Here is a 12,917-nt window from a genome sequence, read left to right as displayed (position 1 = left end):
AAGAGCCTGGAATGTTCCCAGGCATAGATTTAACTGAATCTCCCCACCCTCTGAGTGACCCCAATGGCTTCGCTCAGGATAAAGTCCAAATTCTTCTGTCAGCAGCTGTCTATTCAGTAATCATTTCTTCAATCATCCAAAAAACCACTTCCACCAGCAGAATGCGAAGAGGTGTCAAGTAGAATGAGACAGTGGGAATTGGGTGGAGGTATTCAAGAAATAACTGTACCTTGCAACAACAATGGAGTTGGGGTGCAGACCGCAGCCCCTCTCTGAAGTAAAAAACTTGCATATAAATCTTGAATACCCCAAAACTTAACACAGTCCCTTGGTAATTGTGGGGGATTGGTTTCAGCTCTCCCCCCATACCAAAACACAGGGGATACTCAACCCCCCGCAGATCTTCTCTATCGGCGGTTCAGCAAACTGACATCGGAGGGTGGTTAAATCCGTAAATGTGAACCTGAACCCTCGGAGAGAAAAAGACCCTCGTAGAATGGAAAGGAGAATTCAAAACCGTGTTTTCTAGGGTCAGCTGCATTGCAAGGAGGAAAGGGCACGGAGAACAGATGTGGGATAGGGCCCAGTTTCATCTGCTGGGGGGAGAGAAACAACTGTAGCAGCTGGTGTCAATGCTTTGACATCTCTTCCAGAGTTGAAAGCAACTTCTACAGCAAGGACATTTATGGGCTGGCAGAATCTGTCTCATTGTCCTGCTCGGTGACTGAAGTGGGGGGCAAGTCACACCTTTCCCAGCCTCACTTTCTTTAGCTGTGAAAAGGGGATAGTGGTACCATTTGCTTCAGATATTGTGGAGGGTTGAAGCAAGTTCATGTAGCTATAAAGTGTGAAGAAAAGTTTCTGCTTATTTGAATTTTTGTTTTAAGATTTATTTATTGAGGGGCCTCCCTGGTGGTGCAGGAGGTTGAGCACTGCACTATAAAGCAATCCGCAGCCCCTGCAGCATGAGTTCAATCCCTGGCTGGCCAGGGAGCAAACCACATGGCGCGGCAGACCACTCCTGTCTTGTCCGCTGCTCCCCACAGCAGTGCACTTAGGTCAATGTGCCTGTTCTGTTTCCCTCTCTGTCTCTGGTGACTCCTCCACCCCCCGCATCTCTCTGGCCTGTACCCCGGCTCTTGTATGCATAAATAAATACATCTTAAAAAAAAACATTTATTCATACAAGAACCGGGGAACAGGCCAGATGTGCGGAAGGGTGAAAGGATTCTCCAGAGACAGAGTGGGGGACAGAACAGGCAGACTGACGAAATACACTGCTGAAGGGGAGCAGCAGGCAAGACAGGAGAGGTCTGCCACGCCATGTGGGATTCTCACCGGCCCGCTGGGATGGAACCCGCACTGAAGAGGCTGCAGACATCTTCACAGTGCGGCCCTGAACCGGCTGCGCCACCAGGGAGGCTCTTATTTGAAATTTTTTTGTAATAAACTATGGAGGGGGGGAATATTTGGCAGAAAGCACTTGTGAAAACTTCAGCCCAGTCATTAAACTGAATTATGATTTTTAATAGATGGATTGCAAATTGTGTACTTAGGAGGAAGAGGGTGACAATGTTAGCATAACGGCCTTTAATGAACAAATGTGGTTCTCGGAACTGGGAACAGTCCTTTATAAATTATGAACATTAATAAATACATCATTTCCTTTCAAACACTTCTGGTGAAGGATGAACTTTAATCATCTACATTTTTTACAGTGAGCAGTTGAAGTTCCCAGAGGCGACCCAAGACCGAAATTAGGACGGAGGAACTGACCTGCAAATGAGTCACCCGGGGGTTACCCGCACTTGCAGAAGACCCTCGCTTTGGCTTAACGGCCCCAACCCACAGCCCAAATTTTTGGGCAGGAAGAACGTGTTACAGATGCCCCGCCACCTCCAGCCCCACCTACACCCGGGTCCCGCCCGGGAGTGGCCTTTGTTTTTCCGCCTTCTAGGGGTGTTTGCTCCCGGGGCCTCGCCCCACCCCTTGCTAGGCGGGCTCTGTGCGCGCGCGCGGCAACCCCCCCCCAAGCCACACCTCCGCCCTTAAGCCCGGTGCTTCCGCTAGGCGGGCGCAGAGCCACGCGGCGCGCCGGGGAGCTCCCCTCGAGGCTGAGAGCCGGTCCTTCCACCACCCTGGGCCGCCGCCCTCCGCACCAGGGGCCCGAATTGCCGCTCCTGGACCCAAGAGCCTGATCCCCCCTCCTCCGGGACCTCCTGCTTCCCGGCTCCCCAGACTCAAGCTCCCAGCCCTCCTGTCTCAGGACCCAGGCACCCTGACTCCCCGCCGCCAGGATCTGCGCCATCAGAACCTAGGCACGTGAAGACCTGCGTGGTGTGGGCGCCCTCCGCCTTCCGGACCCCAAGTTCCATCCAGAGAAACTCCTATATTCCCGATCCCCAGAGCCAAGAAACCGCTTCTCCAGCTGCCAGCTTTGGAGCGCCCGGCCACAGCTGGAAGAGGGAGTTGCCCCAGTGCCCAGCCTGAGGATCTCCGACACCCCGTCTTGCCCGCGCCGGGAAGCGAGGCGCGGTGATTCAAAACTCCAAGGAACTCTTCGAAGTTCCAGCCTCCAGGCTCTGGGCTCAGCTCTCACTTCTAAGGAAAGTCGCGGGAAGGAGCCCCAGGCGTCTCCAGATTCCAGGCACTAAGGAACCCCGGGGTTTCATCATGGTGGCCGATGTCCCTAAGCAGGACCTCAAGGGGTTCGCAGCGGCGGAGCCCACCGCGAACGGTGTTCCAGTGCTGGTCCCTGCGGAGGACCCAAGCGCGCCAGGAGGCGGCTGCTGCCGTTCCCGGGACCAGGTGCGCCGCTGCCTTCGGGCCAACCTGCTGGTGCTGCTGACGGTGGTGGCCGTGGTGGCGGGCGTGGCGCTGGGGCTGGGGGTGTCTGCGGCCGGCGGCGCGCAAGCGCTGGGCCCCGCGCGCCTGGCGGCCTTCGCCTTCCCGGGCGAGCTGCTGCTGCGCCTGCTGAAGATGATCATCCTGCCGCTGGTGATGTGCAGCCTGATTGGCGGCGCGGCCAGCCTGGACCCGAGCGCGCTCGGCCGCCTGGGCGCCTGGGCGCTGCTGTTCTTCCTGGTCACCACTCTGATGGCCTCGGGGCTCGGCGTGGGCTTGGCACTGCTTCTGCAGCCAGGCGCCGCCTTCAATGAATCGATGGGGGCCAAAGGCACTGAGGGAGAGGCCCACACCAAAGAGGTGCTCGATTCGTTCCTAGATCTAGTGAGGTAAGACTCCGCCCACTGGTGGGGCATGGGAAGGGACTGCTTTGGCCACATGGACTAGAGGAGGCTCTGGGTCCCCAGAGCCGGGACATCTCTAGGACCTTAGGAAAAGAAAACAGGGTGCTGGGGGCGGGGGGAGCTCTGGCCCCTTCAGGGTTGGGGTGTGGCATGTGAGAACACTTGGCTGGGGGAAGAGGCATCTAAACGTGTGGCCTGTGCCCCTAAGGGAACCCACACGTGGGTGATAGGTGAGAAGGTCTTTGAGGTAGGAGACAGTGCGGCTTCAGTGGGCGGGTGTGGGTTGAGGGGCCTACGAGGGTCTCCTGAATGGGAGAGGACCCTGATGAGGTCTCCTTGGAAGGGGAGCTTTGGGTGCCAAGGGGCCCAGATGGGGCTTCTGGATAAAGAGTGGAGTCAAGGAACGGGGATTGGGACCCCTGAGTTCGGACATGAGGTGATTCTAGTGACCCCCACATGACCCTCTTCCCAGTTCCAGGGCTCCCACATCCCCGTCACTTGTGGAGCGGACTTGGCCAGTTTTTTTCTCAGGTTGCCTTCACCCAGTTGAGCTGGCCCCTGGGGCTTCCTCTTCACACACGTTCCTGCCATCTCTGACTCCACATCCCCTTTCCTCGCTCTCCCCCCATTATGCTGTCCTGAGGGAGCTGGTTAGAAAGGGCCCCAAATTCTTTTCCTCCTTCTGGCTTCTCCCCCCACCCCCACCATACCCCTGCCCCAGCTAATGGTGTGGATCCACTTGACCTTGCCTTAGTGCCTCTGCTGATTAGTGCCTCAGGTTCCTGGAAGTGGTGTGTGGGGTGGCAGGGTGAGTCACAGAATCGGGGCATTACACTGGAGCACTCCTGGTGTCCAGGAGGTGCAGTGGGTGGGCACCTTCTGGCTGCGGGAGATTAGCTGGGTCCCAGCCCAACCCTGTCTGGCCTGGGTGGGACCATCCGGCCTGCGGACAGGCACACCAGCTGAAAGCTGCCTCTGAGTACCAGCTCCCCACCCTCCCACACCCTGCACAGTGAAAATAGCTGAAGCTTGTGCTTGGTCAGCCCCTTGGAGCCACACGACTTCATGACCAACTGATACACAGCTGGAAACAGGCACATAGACACCCAGCCTGCAGCAGCTCACCAGACATGGCCTTACACCAGTTGTCACACACACATACACACACGCACTGATACTGACAACCCCTTAGCACCAACAGCTGCTCACGGGATGAGCCCAGCATTTGAGCACCCACATACTCAGTTCACTCTGACCCCTCCTAGTCCACACCAGCAGTGTCCCACATATCTGAATACTCCGCCCTACATCAGCACCCTGAAAACAAACCACCTCACTGGTGACGGAGGAAGAAGCTCAGCGGTTAGGACCAGGCAACCAGCTGACTTGGGTTCCAATCCCTGCTTGGTGCCTCATTTTCCTGTTCTGTGAAGTAAGGACCATGGTGTGGGTCCCTGAGGGCTGTGGGGGATTAAGTGAGTTGATGTGTGTGGCGCCCTGGCTGCACTACCTGTGGCTTCATTTTTGGTATTTCTGTCTCCCGGAGACTGCGTGAGGCCAATGTCTGACTCCCTCAGTCGCTCTGTGGGATTTAGTGAGTCACTCGGACACCTTCACAGGAGAGTGGCTGTGTCAACACAGATGCATATGTGTGGCATGCAGTCATCTTACCACCCTCTGGCTTCCCCGAACCCTCTGACCCACCAGCCAGCCCCCAGACTCCAGCCCTCCTGGAGGTGGCTGATGCAAGATGCCCAGGGTATTTAGTTTGCTGTAGGGGGTGGAGCTGAGGCCCCAAGTGACCCTGCCCCTTCCTGCCTGGGAAGCCAGCATTCCCCACCCCCATCCTCAGTCCCTCAGGGCTGCAACAGCAGCCATCTGGGGGCCCAGGAGGCCAGCTCAGACGCCCCACACCCTAAAAATAAGTGCAGGCCAGATCAACTCTGCCTGATCGAACCTGTCACAGCCCTGGGTGCCAGCATGTTGGGGTGCCCACGAGGCCTCCAAGGTTCCCCCGTACCCAAGAGACCAACGGAACCTCCCACACCCCCTGACCTCCCCGCTGGTGTCTAACAACCCCTCCTATGTCTGTCTCTGCAGAAATATCTTCCCTTCCAACCTGGTGTCTGCAGCCTTCCGCTCAGTGAGTCCTCTGGTGTCCCGGGGGGTGGACCGGGAGGGAGACCGTGAATTGCCGGCCTCAGCACCTCATTTTGGAAGGTGTCTGGGAAAAACTCATGCCCTCATGTTTACAGGCATATTTATCTTGCAGAGTTCCTGGGTGTCCCTGGAAGCTAATTTATACCCTTTCTCCACAAACATGATTATGGGTTCCAACCACCTTCTGGGTTCCCATTCTAGCTGTGTGACCCTGGCTGGTGCCTTTACCTCTCTGAGCCTTGCTTTCTGCCTCTGGAAAGTGGGGGCATGAGGACTCCTACCTCGGTGGGGTTGCCAGCCAGATGGAATGAGATTTAAGGGGTACCTAGGACAGACTCTAAGCTTTTTTGGTTCCAGTACCGGGTGGGGGGATCTTCAGTGAAATGGACCCTAATTCGCCCCAATTCTCCCTGCAGTATTCCACCTCCTATGGAGAGAAAGAGATCGATGGAGCATGGGTGAAGGTGAGAGCTGGGGAAGGGCTGTAGTGGCCTCACCCCCACTTTGTGTTTTTTTGATTTGTTCTCCCCAGTCCCCCAGATTTGTCTCCCTTCTATTTTCCAATAACTGGTGTGGAATTATTGATTTAAACTCTCTGCAGCCCCGCAGTCTCTGCCTTTCTGGACATCTCTGTTCTGCCTCCTCTTGTCCCTCCCCACAACCCCACTTTGGCCACGTTCTTTTTCCCTTTCCCCTGCCCCATCTTGACCTGGCCTCCTCCTGGCTCTGCCCATTCCCTCCTGCCCAAGCTCTGCCATGCGCCCTAGTTCCCTCCCAAGAAATCCCAGCTCTTCACCCCGGCCCACGGGGCCCTGCCCCGCCTCATCTTGTGATTTTGCCTCACTCATTTCTTGTAGCCATAGTAGATTTCTTTCTGTTCTTTCATATGCTCAAGTTGCTCTCATTTCTAGGCCATTGGATGTTTTCACGATGTAGAACCTTCTGCTGCCCCTCTTTATCTGGTTCACCCTTCCTGTTCTTTCTGTTCTGCTCTTTGGAATCAGCCCCTTCCTCCAGGAAACCCTCCTTGACCCTTCCCCAGCCTCCCAAAGCTAGAATACCCACCTAATTTCCATAGTACTCTGTGGTTCCCACGTTCCAGCCTTGTTCAGTGGGAGGATCTCTGGTCACAAGCATATTTCTCCTGGACCTGTATTGTGAGCCTTGGGAGGAAGAGATAAGGAGGTGTCTTATCTCTGCTGGGTCCCACCAGTGCCCAGGATAGGCCCTCAGTGACTATGCAGGTTGACAGGTGCCTCCCTCTTCCCTTCCCCATCTGTTTCCTGCTCAAAGGTGCCTGTGGGAGAAGAGGTGGAGGGCATGAACATCCTGGGCCTGGTAGTGTTTGCCATCGTCTTTGGCGTGGCCCTGCGGAAGCTGGGGCCTGAGGGCGAACTGCTCATACGCTTCTTCAATTCCTTCAATGATGCCACCATGGTGCTGGTCTCCTGGATCATGTGGTGAGTGGAGATTGGGGGAAAGGCAGTGGGGGTATGAGATAGGGTCACCCTCCTTCTGCTTTATCCTCTCGAATGAGTTGCTCATCTGTAAGATGAGGGCAGTGTTGTATCTGTGAGCACTCAGCCCGATGCTTGCACCTTCTGATCTTACTGAAAGATAGTAAAAGCCACGGCCACAGTGTGCTCACTTTTAGAGATCTAAATGTAACCAGATGTTTGCCTTTGGCTCGGGTCTGAAAAAATAGTGCCCACTTTAGTGGGTGAGCGTGAAGAGAAAAGCACTTAGAAGGTGTTCTAATTGCCTGGCACCTACTGGGCATTCCCTAAACATGAGCCTCGGTTATGATCATTCAGAGTTTTACTAAATGACCCCAGATAATGAGAAGAAAATGTGCAGAGGACTCTGCCTTCCATTCATGCTCCTGCCCCAGTCCCCTCTCCTCCTAGCTGCACCCCGATTCTCAGGACCCTGCCTGCATCTCAGCCCTCCACCCCAGGCCCTCATTCCAAGGCAGCTGAGGTCAGAAGCTGCTGTGTCTTGACTGCGGGAGAGATGGGATGGTGGGCGGGTAAGAGCGGGCTCTGCAGCTGGGTGGCCTGAGGTGCCTTCCCGGCTGGGCAACGAGTTACTTAGCCCCTCTGTGCCTCGGTCTCTTCATCTGGAAAACGGGCTTGATAGCACTGGGCACAAATGAATTAATACAGGTAAAGTTCTTGGGATGGAGCCTGACCTATTACATGCCTATAGTAAACAATAACAGCTAATATTTATCCAGTCCTTAGCTTTTATGACTTCTGGCACATCTCACCTGCCAGTACTTTGGCACTGGCCCAAGCTGAGCTGCAGAGGGGGCTGGGAAGTGGTGCCTTCTTCTGTTACCCAAGGAGAGAAGGGGTTCAGGAGACAAGTAACCGTCTAGATCAAGCGTCAGGGAAGCCTTCCTGGGAGGGGAGCAGCAGGCCCCCCCCCAGATCTGTACTCCTGGAGAGGCTACTAATAAACCCACAAGTTTATAGATCACTTACTGTGTACAGAAAGCTTTCAACTCCTTTCAGCTGGTGTCTCACTTCAGCCCCCAGCGTTCCTCTCGGGGTGGTGGCATCCTCACCCCTGTTTTACAGGCTGATTCGATTTTGTTTGGTTCAGCGTCAGCTGCGGGAGACCCTGGTTGGCGCCCCTGCCTGGGCTCGGGTGAAGATTCGGTGGCATTCAAGGGCTCTGCACACCCTGCATCCTTCACACCTGGGAGTTGTCATAAATACACGAGCAGGGCCTTTTCCCCTCTAGGAAGTGGCGACAGAGCGTTTGCTTTAAGCCATAGTAGCTGCTCTAACAAGCCCCTTGACGTAAATGACCGCAGCCTGCACAGCTCTCCTCTTTCATGGGTCAAGTTGGTATCTGAACACAGGCATTCAGAGAGCTGATGGAGGCTGCCAGGCTCCGTGGGCCTCCCGGCTGCCCGACCTTCCAGGGCAGAGTGTGGTGGGCAGGGTAGAGGAGGTGCTTGAAGGTGGTCGTCTCCTGAGGCTGGGGCAGCTGGATGGGGCACTCCCATGTGAAGTGTCTGCGCCCAGCCCAGGAGCGCGTGGTCAGAGGCTGGTCTGTCTCCTGTGTCGTTAGGTATGCCCCTGTGGGTATCATGTTCCTGGTGGCCAGCAATATTGTGGAGATGGAAGACGTGGGGAAGCTCTTCGCCAGCCTCGGCAAATACATCCTGTGCTGCCTGCTGGGCCACGCCATCCACGGGCTCCTGGTGCTGCCCCTCATCTACTTCTTGTTCACCCGCAAAAACCCCTACCGCTTCCTGTGGGGCATCACAACGGCGCTGGCCACGGCCTTCGGGACCTCCTCCAGGTGAGCCTTGGGGCCGGCTGCGGTGGTGTGTAGAGGTCGCAACGCCCCTGAGATGTTTGGGGACGCCGGATGGGGCACAGCGCCATACCTTTGTCAGCTCCTCCTAAGGTCCTAGATTCCCCTCCCTCTAAAATTTAGGCAAGCACTGCCTTAGACCTCCCCTCCCCTCCTGATGCCCTTTCCTCCCTGCCAGGCCTAGCCCTGGGGGGACTGTACTTCTCCATCCTGGATCCAATCTTATGAAACCCCTATCTTTCCTTCTGGGAAGGAAAGGGTCCTGCTCCCTCACAACCCCACCTTCGCAGCAGCATCCCCAAGAACTTAGTAATTCTTGGCCAAGTTCTGTTGTTGGAGATGTGGGGCGTGGGCTATCAGAGAGCTCTCTAACATAGAATTAGGTAGAATTTTCCCGTGTATTTTGAGGAGTAGCAGTCAGTTGCTCCCCAGGGCGTCAGGGATTTTGCCTTCTGGAATGCCTGCATTCTGGGGGCTCCCTCCTGCCTCTAGGCTCCAGAAAGGGAAGGACATGGAGAGCTAGAGAGGGCTGGGCTCCTGGGAGGGAGGCTGGGGGTGAGGGTCTAGGCCGGTAGACGGGGCCTGTGCCAGGGACAGGGGCTGGTCCTGTGGTCTGGGGAGGAGGTGGGCGGGGCTAGGCTGCAGGGCAGAGGTCAGGTCTGAAATACAGGCTGTGATCCAGGGAGGGGATGGGGTCCGGGCCGACCAGGTGTTATGGGTGTGGCTTGAGAGCTAGCGGGACTTAGACCAGGTATGGTGGTCTGTGTGGTGAGCCAGGTCTAAGGGATGGGGAGACGGCAGGTGGTCTAGGCAGGGTGGGGTGCTGTGGGCGGGGCTTGTGTGGTGGGCGGGGCCGCAGGGCCTGGAAGTGCTTGAGCGCTGAGCTGCGTGGCCCCTTGCAGCTCCGCCACGCTGCCGCTGATGATGAAGTGCGTGGAGGAGAGGAACCGTGTCACCAAGCACATCAGCCGCTTCATCCTCCCCATCGGCGCCACGGTCAACATGGACGGCGCGGCGCTCTTCCAGTGCGTGGCCGCGGTGTTCATCGCTCAGCTCAATCAGCGGTCCCTGAACTTCGTGAATATCATCACTATCCTGTGAGTGTGGGCTGGGCGCCTGACCATCCCCTGGAACAGACGCAGGTCAAGGAGAAGGGCTCTCTGGCAGCCTCTCCTGACTGCCCCTCTATACCCCCAGGGTCACGGCCACAGCGTCCAGCGTGGGCGCTGCAGGCATCCCGGCTGGAGGTGTCCTCACCTTGGCCATCATCCTGGAGGCGGTCAACCTGCCGGTTCACTACATCTCCTTGATCCTGGCTGTGGACTGGCTGGTGTAAGTGTGGGTTGACCTCAGGGGGTTCAGAGGTACCCCAGGGAAGGGGGTGAGCTAGAGCCTGTGTGGCTGTGTGTGTGTGTATTTTTTATTCATCCACTTTCGTTAAAAAAAATTATTTTTTTAAAGATTTATACTTGCATACAAGTGCTTGGGTACAGGCCAGAGGTATGGGGTTGAGAGGATTCACCAGAGGGCAGAGTGGGGAACAGGACAGGCAGACTGACCGAAGTACACTGCTGAGGGGAGCAGTGGGCGTGTCAGGAGAGGTCTACTGTGCCATGTGGGCGGCTCCATGGCTGGCTAGGGGATCGAACTCATGCTGCAGAGGCTGCGGACTGCTTCGTAGGTTTCTTCTTAACCGCGCCACCAGGGAGGCCCTGCTAAAAAAACCATCCTTTTTTTTTTTAAAGATTTATTTATTTTTATACAAGAGCTGGGGGATAGCCAGAGGCGCAAGAGGGTGAGCAGATTCAGCAGAGACAGAAGAGGGAGCAGAACAGGCAGATGACAGAAATACACTGCAGAGGGGAGCAGCAGGTGCGGCAGGAGAGGTCTGCTGCACCGTGTGGGAATCTCCCTGGCCGGCTGGGAATCAAACCAGCACTGCAGGGGCTGAGGATAGCTTCACAGTGCAGCGCTCAAGCCAGTGTGCCCTCGGGGAGGCCCTAAAATTTTTTTTAAAGTAACTTTGTAATATAACTTAAGTTTCAGGTGTGCATCGTTGAGAACTAATAAGCTTATACTATATTGAAGAGATAATCCTATATCCTTAGGATTCTGGGGAGAACCTTGACATACCCGGAATGCCCTGAGCTAGGGCTTAGTATGGTCTGAGGGAGAAGAGTTAGGTCTTCTGGGCTCCCAAGAGGAGGGAGGGAGGGCTTAGAGGCTCCAGAAGGAACCTGTCTTGTGTTTTGCGGGGATAAAGAACCACTTGGGGTCCAGGGAAGATGGAGGGGGAGTTCTCTGAGATTTTCTAGGCAGAGAAAATATGGGAACCAGAGCAAAGAAGAGGGGTTATGAGATTTCTGGGGTTTGAGTTGAAGCAAGATCTTCGAAGGTCTAAGAGGAAGGGTTATTTGAGCTTCTGGGAGGATGAAGGGATGAACTGGGTCTAGAAATAGAACAGGGGAAGGAAATGGATGGAAGTGGAGGAATGATGGTGTGGAGATGGGTGTGATGGGTGTGTCAAGATTCCAGAGGGAGAGGACAGAGGGGCCCCCAGACCCCACTCATTCACCTCCCTGTCATGCCTACCCCTTCAGGGACCGATCCTGTACCGTCCTCAACGTGGAAGGTGACGCCTTTGGGGCGGGGCTCCTCCAGAATTATGTGGACCGTTCGGGGTCTCAGAGCTCGGTGCCTGAGTTGATCCAGGTGAAGAGCGAGCTGCCCCAGGCCCCGCTGCCAGTCTCCACTGAGGAGGGGAATCCCCTCCTCAAACGCTGTCCTGGATCTGCTGGGGATGCTGACCCCTGTGAGAAGGAATCAGTCATGTAAACTCTAGTGGGGACCTTCCCCGACCCAGCGGGGACACTTTGTACATCAGGATGGTGAGAGATGGATGAAAGGACAAATGGAACTCTTTGGTCACTGCCCCCACATCTGGGGAACCAGAGGCCCCCGGCTCCCTCCCCAAAATCAGATCGGGAAGGTCTCGCTGCTGGGAGATATATGTGGACCTGTGTGTGCAAGTGTGTCTCCCCAAACCTCCCCGGTCCTCAGCTGCTGTCCCCAACCACAATTAGGAAACAGCACCTCTGGGAGCCAGCCTGGGCCCCCCATCTTGGACACAGTCTCAAGTCATCTTTTGAGATTGTTGCTTCTTTGAGAGGTCTGCTCTCCGTGTGTGGTGCTGGCTCCTTTGCTCGTCACTTTGGTGGTTGTTGTCTCCGTGTGTGTGTGGGTTGTGGGACTCTCCATGGTTCACCCTGTACTGGCCCCAGGCCCCCTCTGTTCCCTCCATAGATCAGGGGAACACTCCTGGGAACTATGAGGGGAGGAGGGGCAATAGGGCAAATTGCGCTGTCACTCCAGGAGACTTTTTGTAGCAATGACACAACTAAGTTATCTAATCAGACTTTTGTAAGAATTTGACTAAAAACACTAGCCACACAGGGAAAAATAAAGAAGCATGACAAATTGGACTTTTTTTTTTTTTTTTTAAGATTTATTTATTTATGCAAGAGCTGGGGTACAGGCCAGAGATGCATGGGGTGAGAGGATTCACCAGACAAAGAGTAGGGAACAGAACAGGGAGATTGACGAGAGTACACTGCTGAGGGGAATGGCGGGCGAGTCAGGAGAGGTCTGCTGCGCCATGTGGGTTGCTCCCTGGCTGGCCAGGGATCGAACTCAAGCTACAGAGGCTGCGGATTGCTTCATAGTGCGGTGATTAACCCCTTGTGCCACCAGGAAGGCCCCAAATTGGACTTTTTTTTTTTTTAAGATTAATTTATTTATATAAGCACTGGGAACAGTCAGAAGTGGGAGGGTAAGAGAATTCACCAGAGCCAGAGCGGGGAGCAGAGCAGGCAGAAGGGCCGAAGTACACTGCTGAGGGGAGCAGCGGGCGGCAGGAGAGGTCTGCGCGCCATGTGGGACCCTCCTCCGGGGGCCAGGAGCAGCCGGGGATCGAAACGGTGCTGCAGAGGCTGCGGGCAGCTTCACAACCCGGTGCTCAACCACTGTGCCACCGGGGAGGCCCACCAAATTGGACTTTCTTGAAATAAAATACCTGTTCATTGAAAGGCATCACTGAGACACCACTGCCCGTCCCTACTAGAATGGCAACAAGCAAAGACCATCCATACTTGGGGTCAGTGAGCTCTTAGACATTATACA

At 55.5% G+C, this 12,917-nt stretch overlaps 1 protein-coding gene across 1 annotated transcript; it reads left to right on the top strand.

Annotated features, from left to right (window-relative positions):
• Positions 1-2,081: 2,081 nt before the first annotated feature.
• LOC119249475 (neutral amino acid transporter B(0)-like) lies at positions 2,082-12,571 on the top strand. Its single transcript, XM_037516841.2, has 8 exons — positions 2,082-3,233; positions 5,349-5,391; positions 5,825-5,872; positions 6,702-6,868; positions 8,490-8,723; positions 9,641-9,835; positions 9,936-10,070; positions 11,339-12,571. The coding sequence occupies exons 1-8, from the start codon at positions 2,674-2,676 to the stop codon at positions 11,571-11,573; spliced, it is 1,617 nt and encodes a 538-aa protein (XP_037372738.1). The 5' UTR covers positions 2,082-2,673; the 3' UTR covers positions 11,574-12,571.
• Positions 12,572-12,917: the final 346 nt, after the last annotated feature.

The sequence above is a fragment of the Talpa occidentalis genome, unplaced genomic scaffold (assembly GCF_014898055.3).
Source record: "Talpa occidentalis isolate TD23 unplaced genomic scaffold, MPIMG_talOcc4v2.1 talOcc4.17, whole genome shotgun sequence".
In the NCBI taxonomy this organism is placed as follows: Eukaryota; Metazoa; Chordata; class Mammalia; order Eulipotyphla; family Talpidae; genus Talpa; species Talpa occidentalis.
This window is presented reverse-complemented; position numbering and strand designations above follow the sequence as displayed.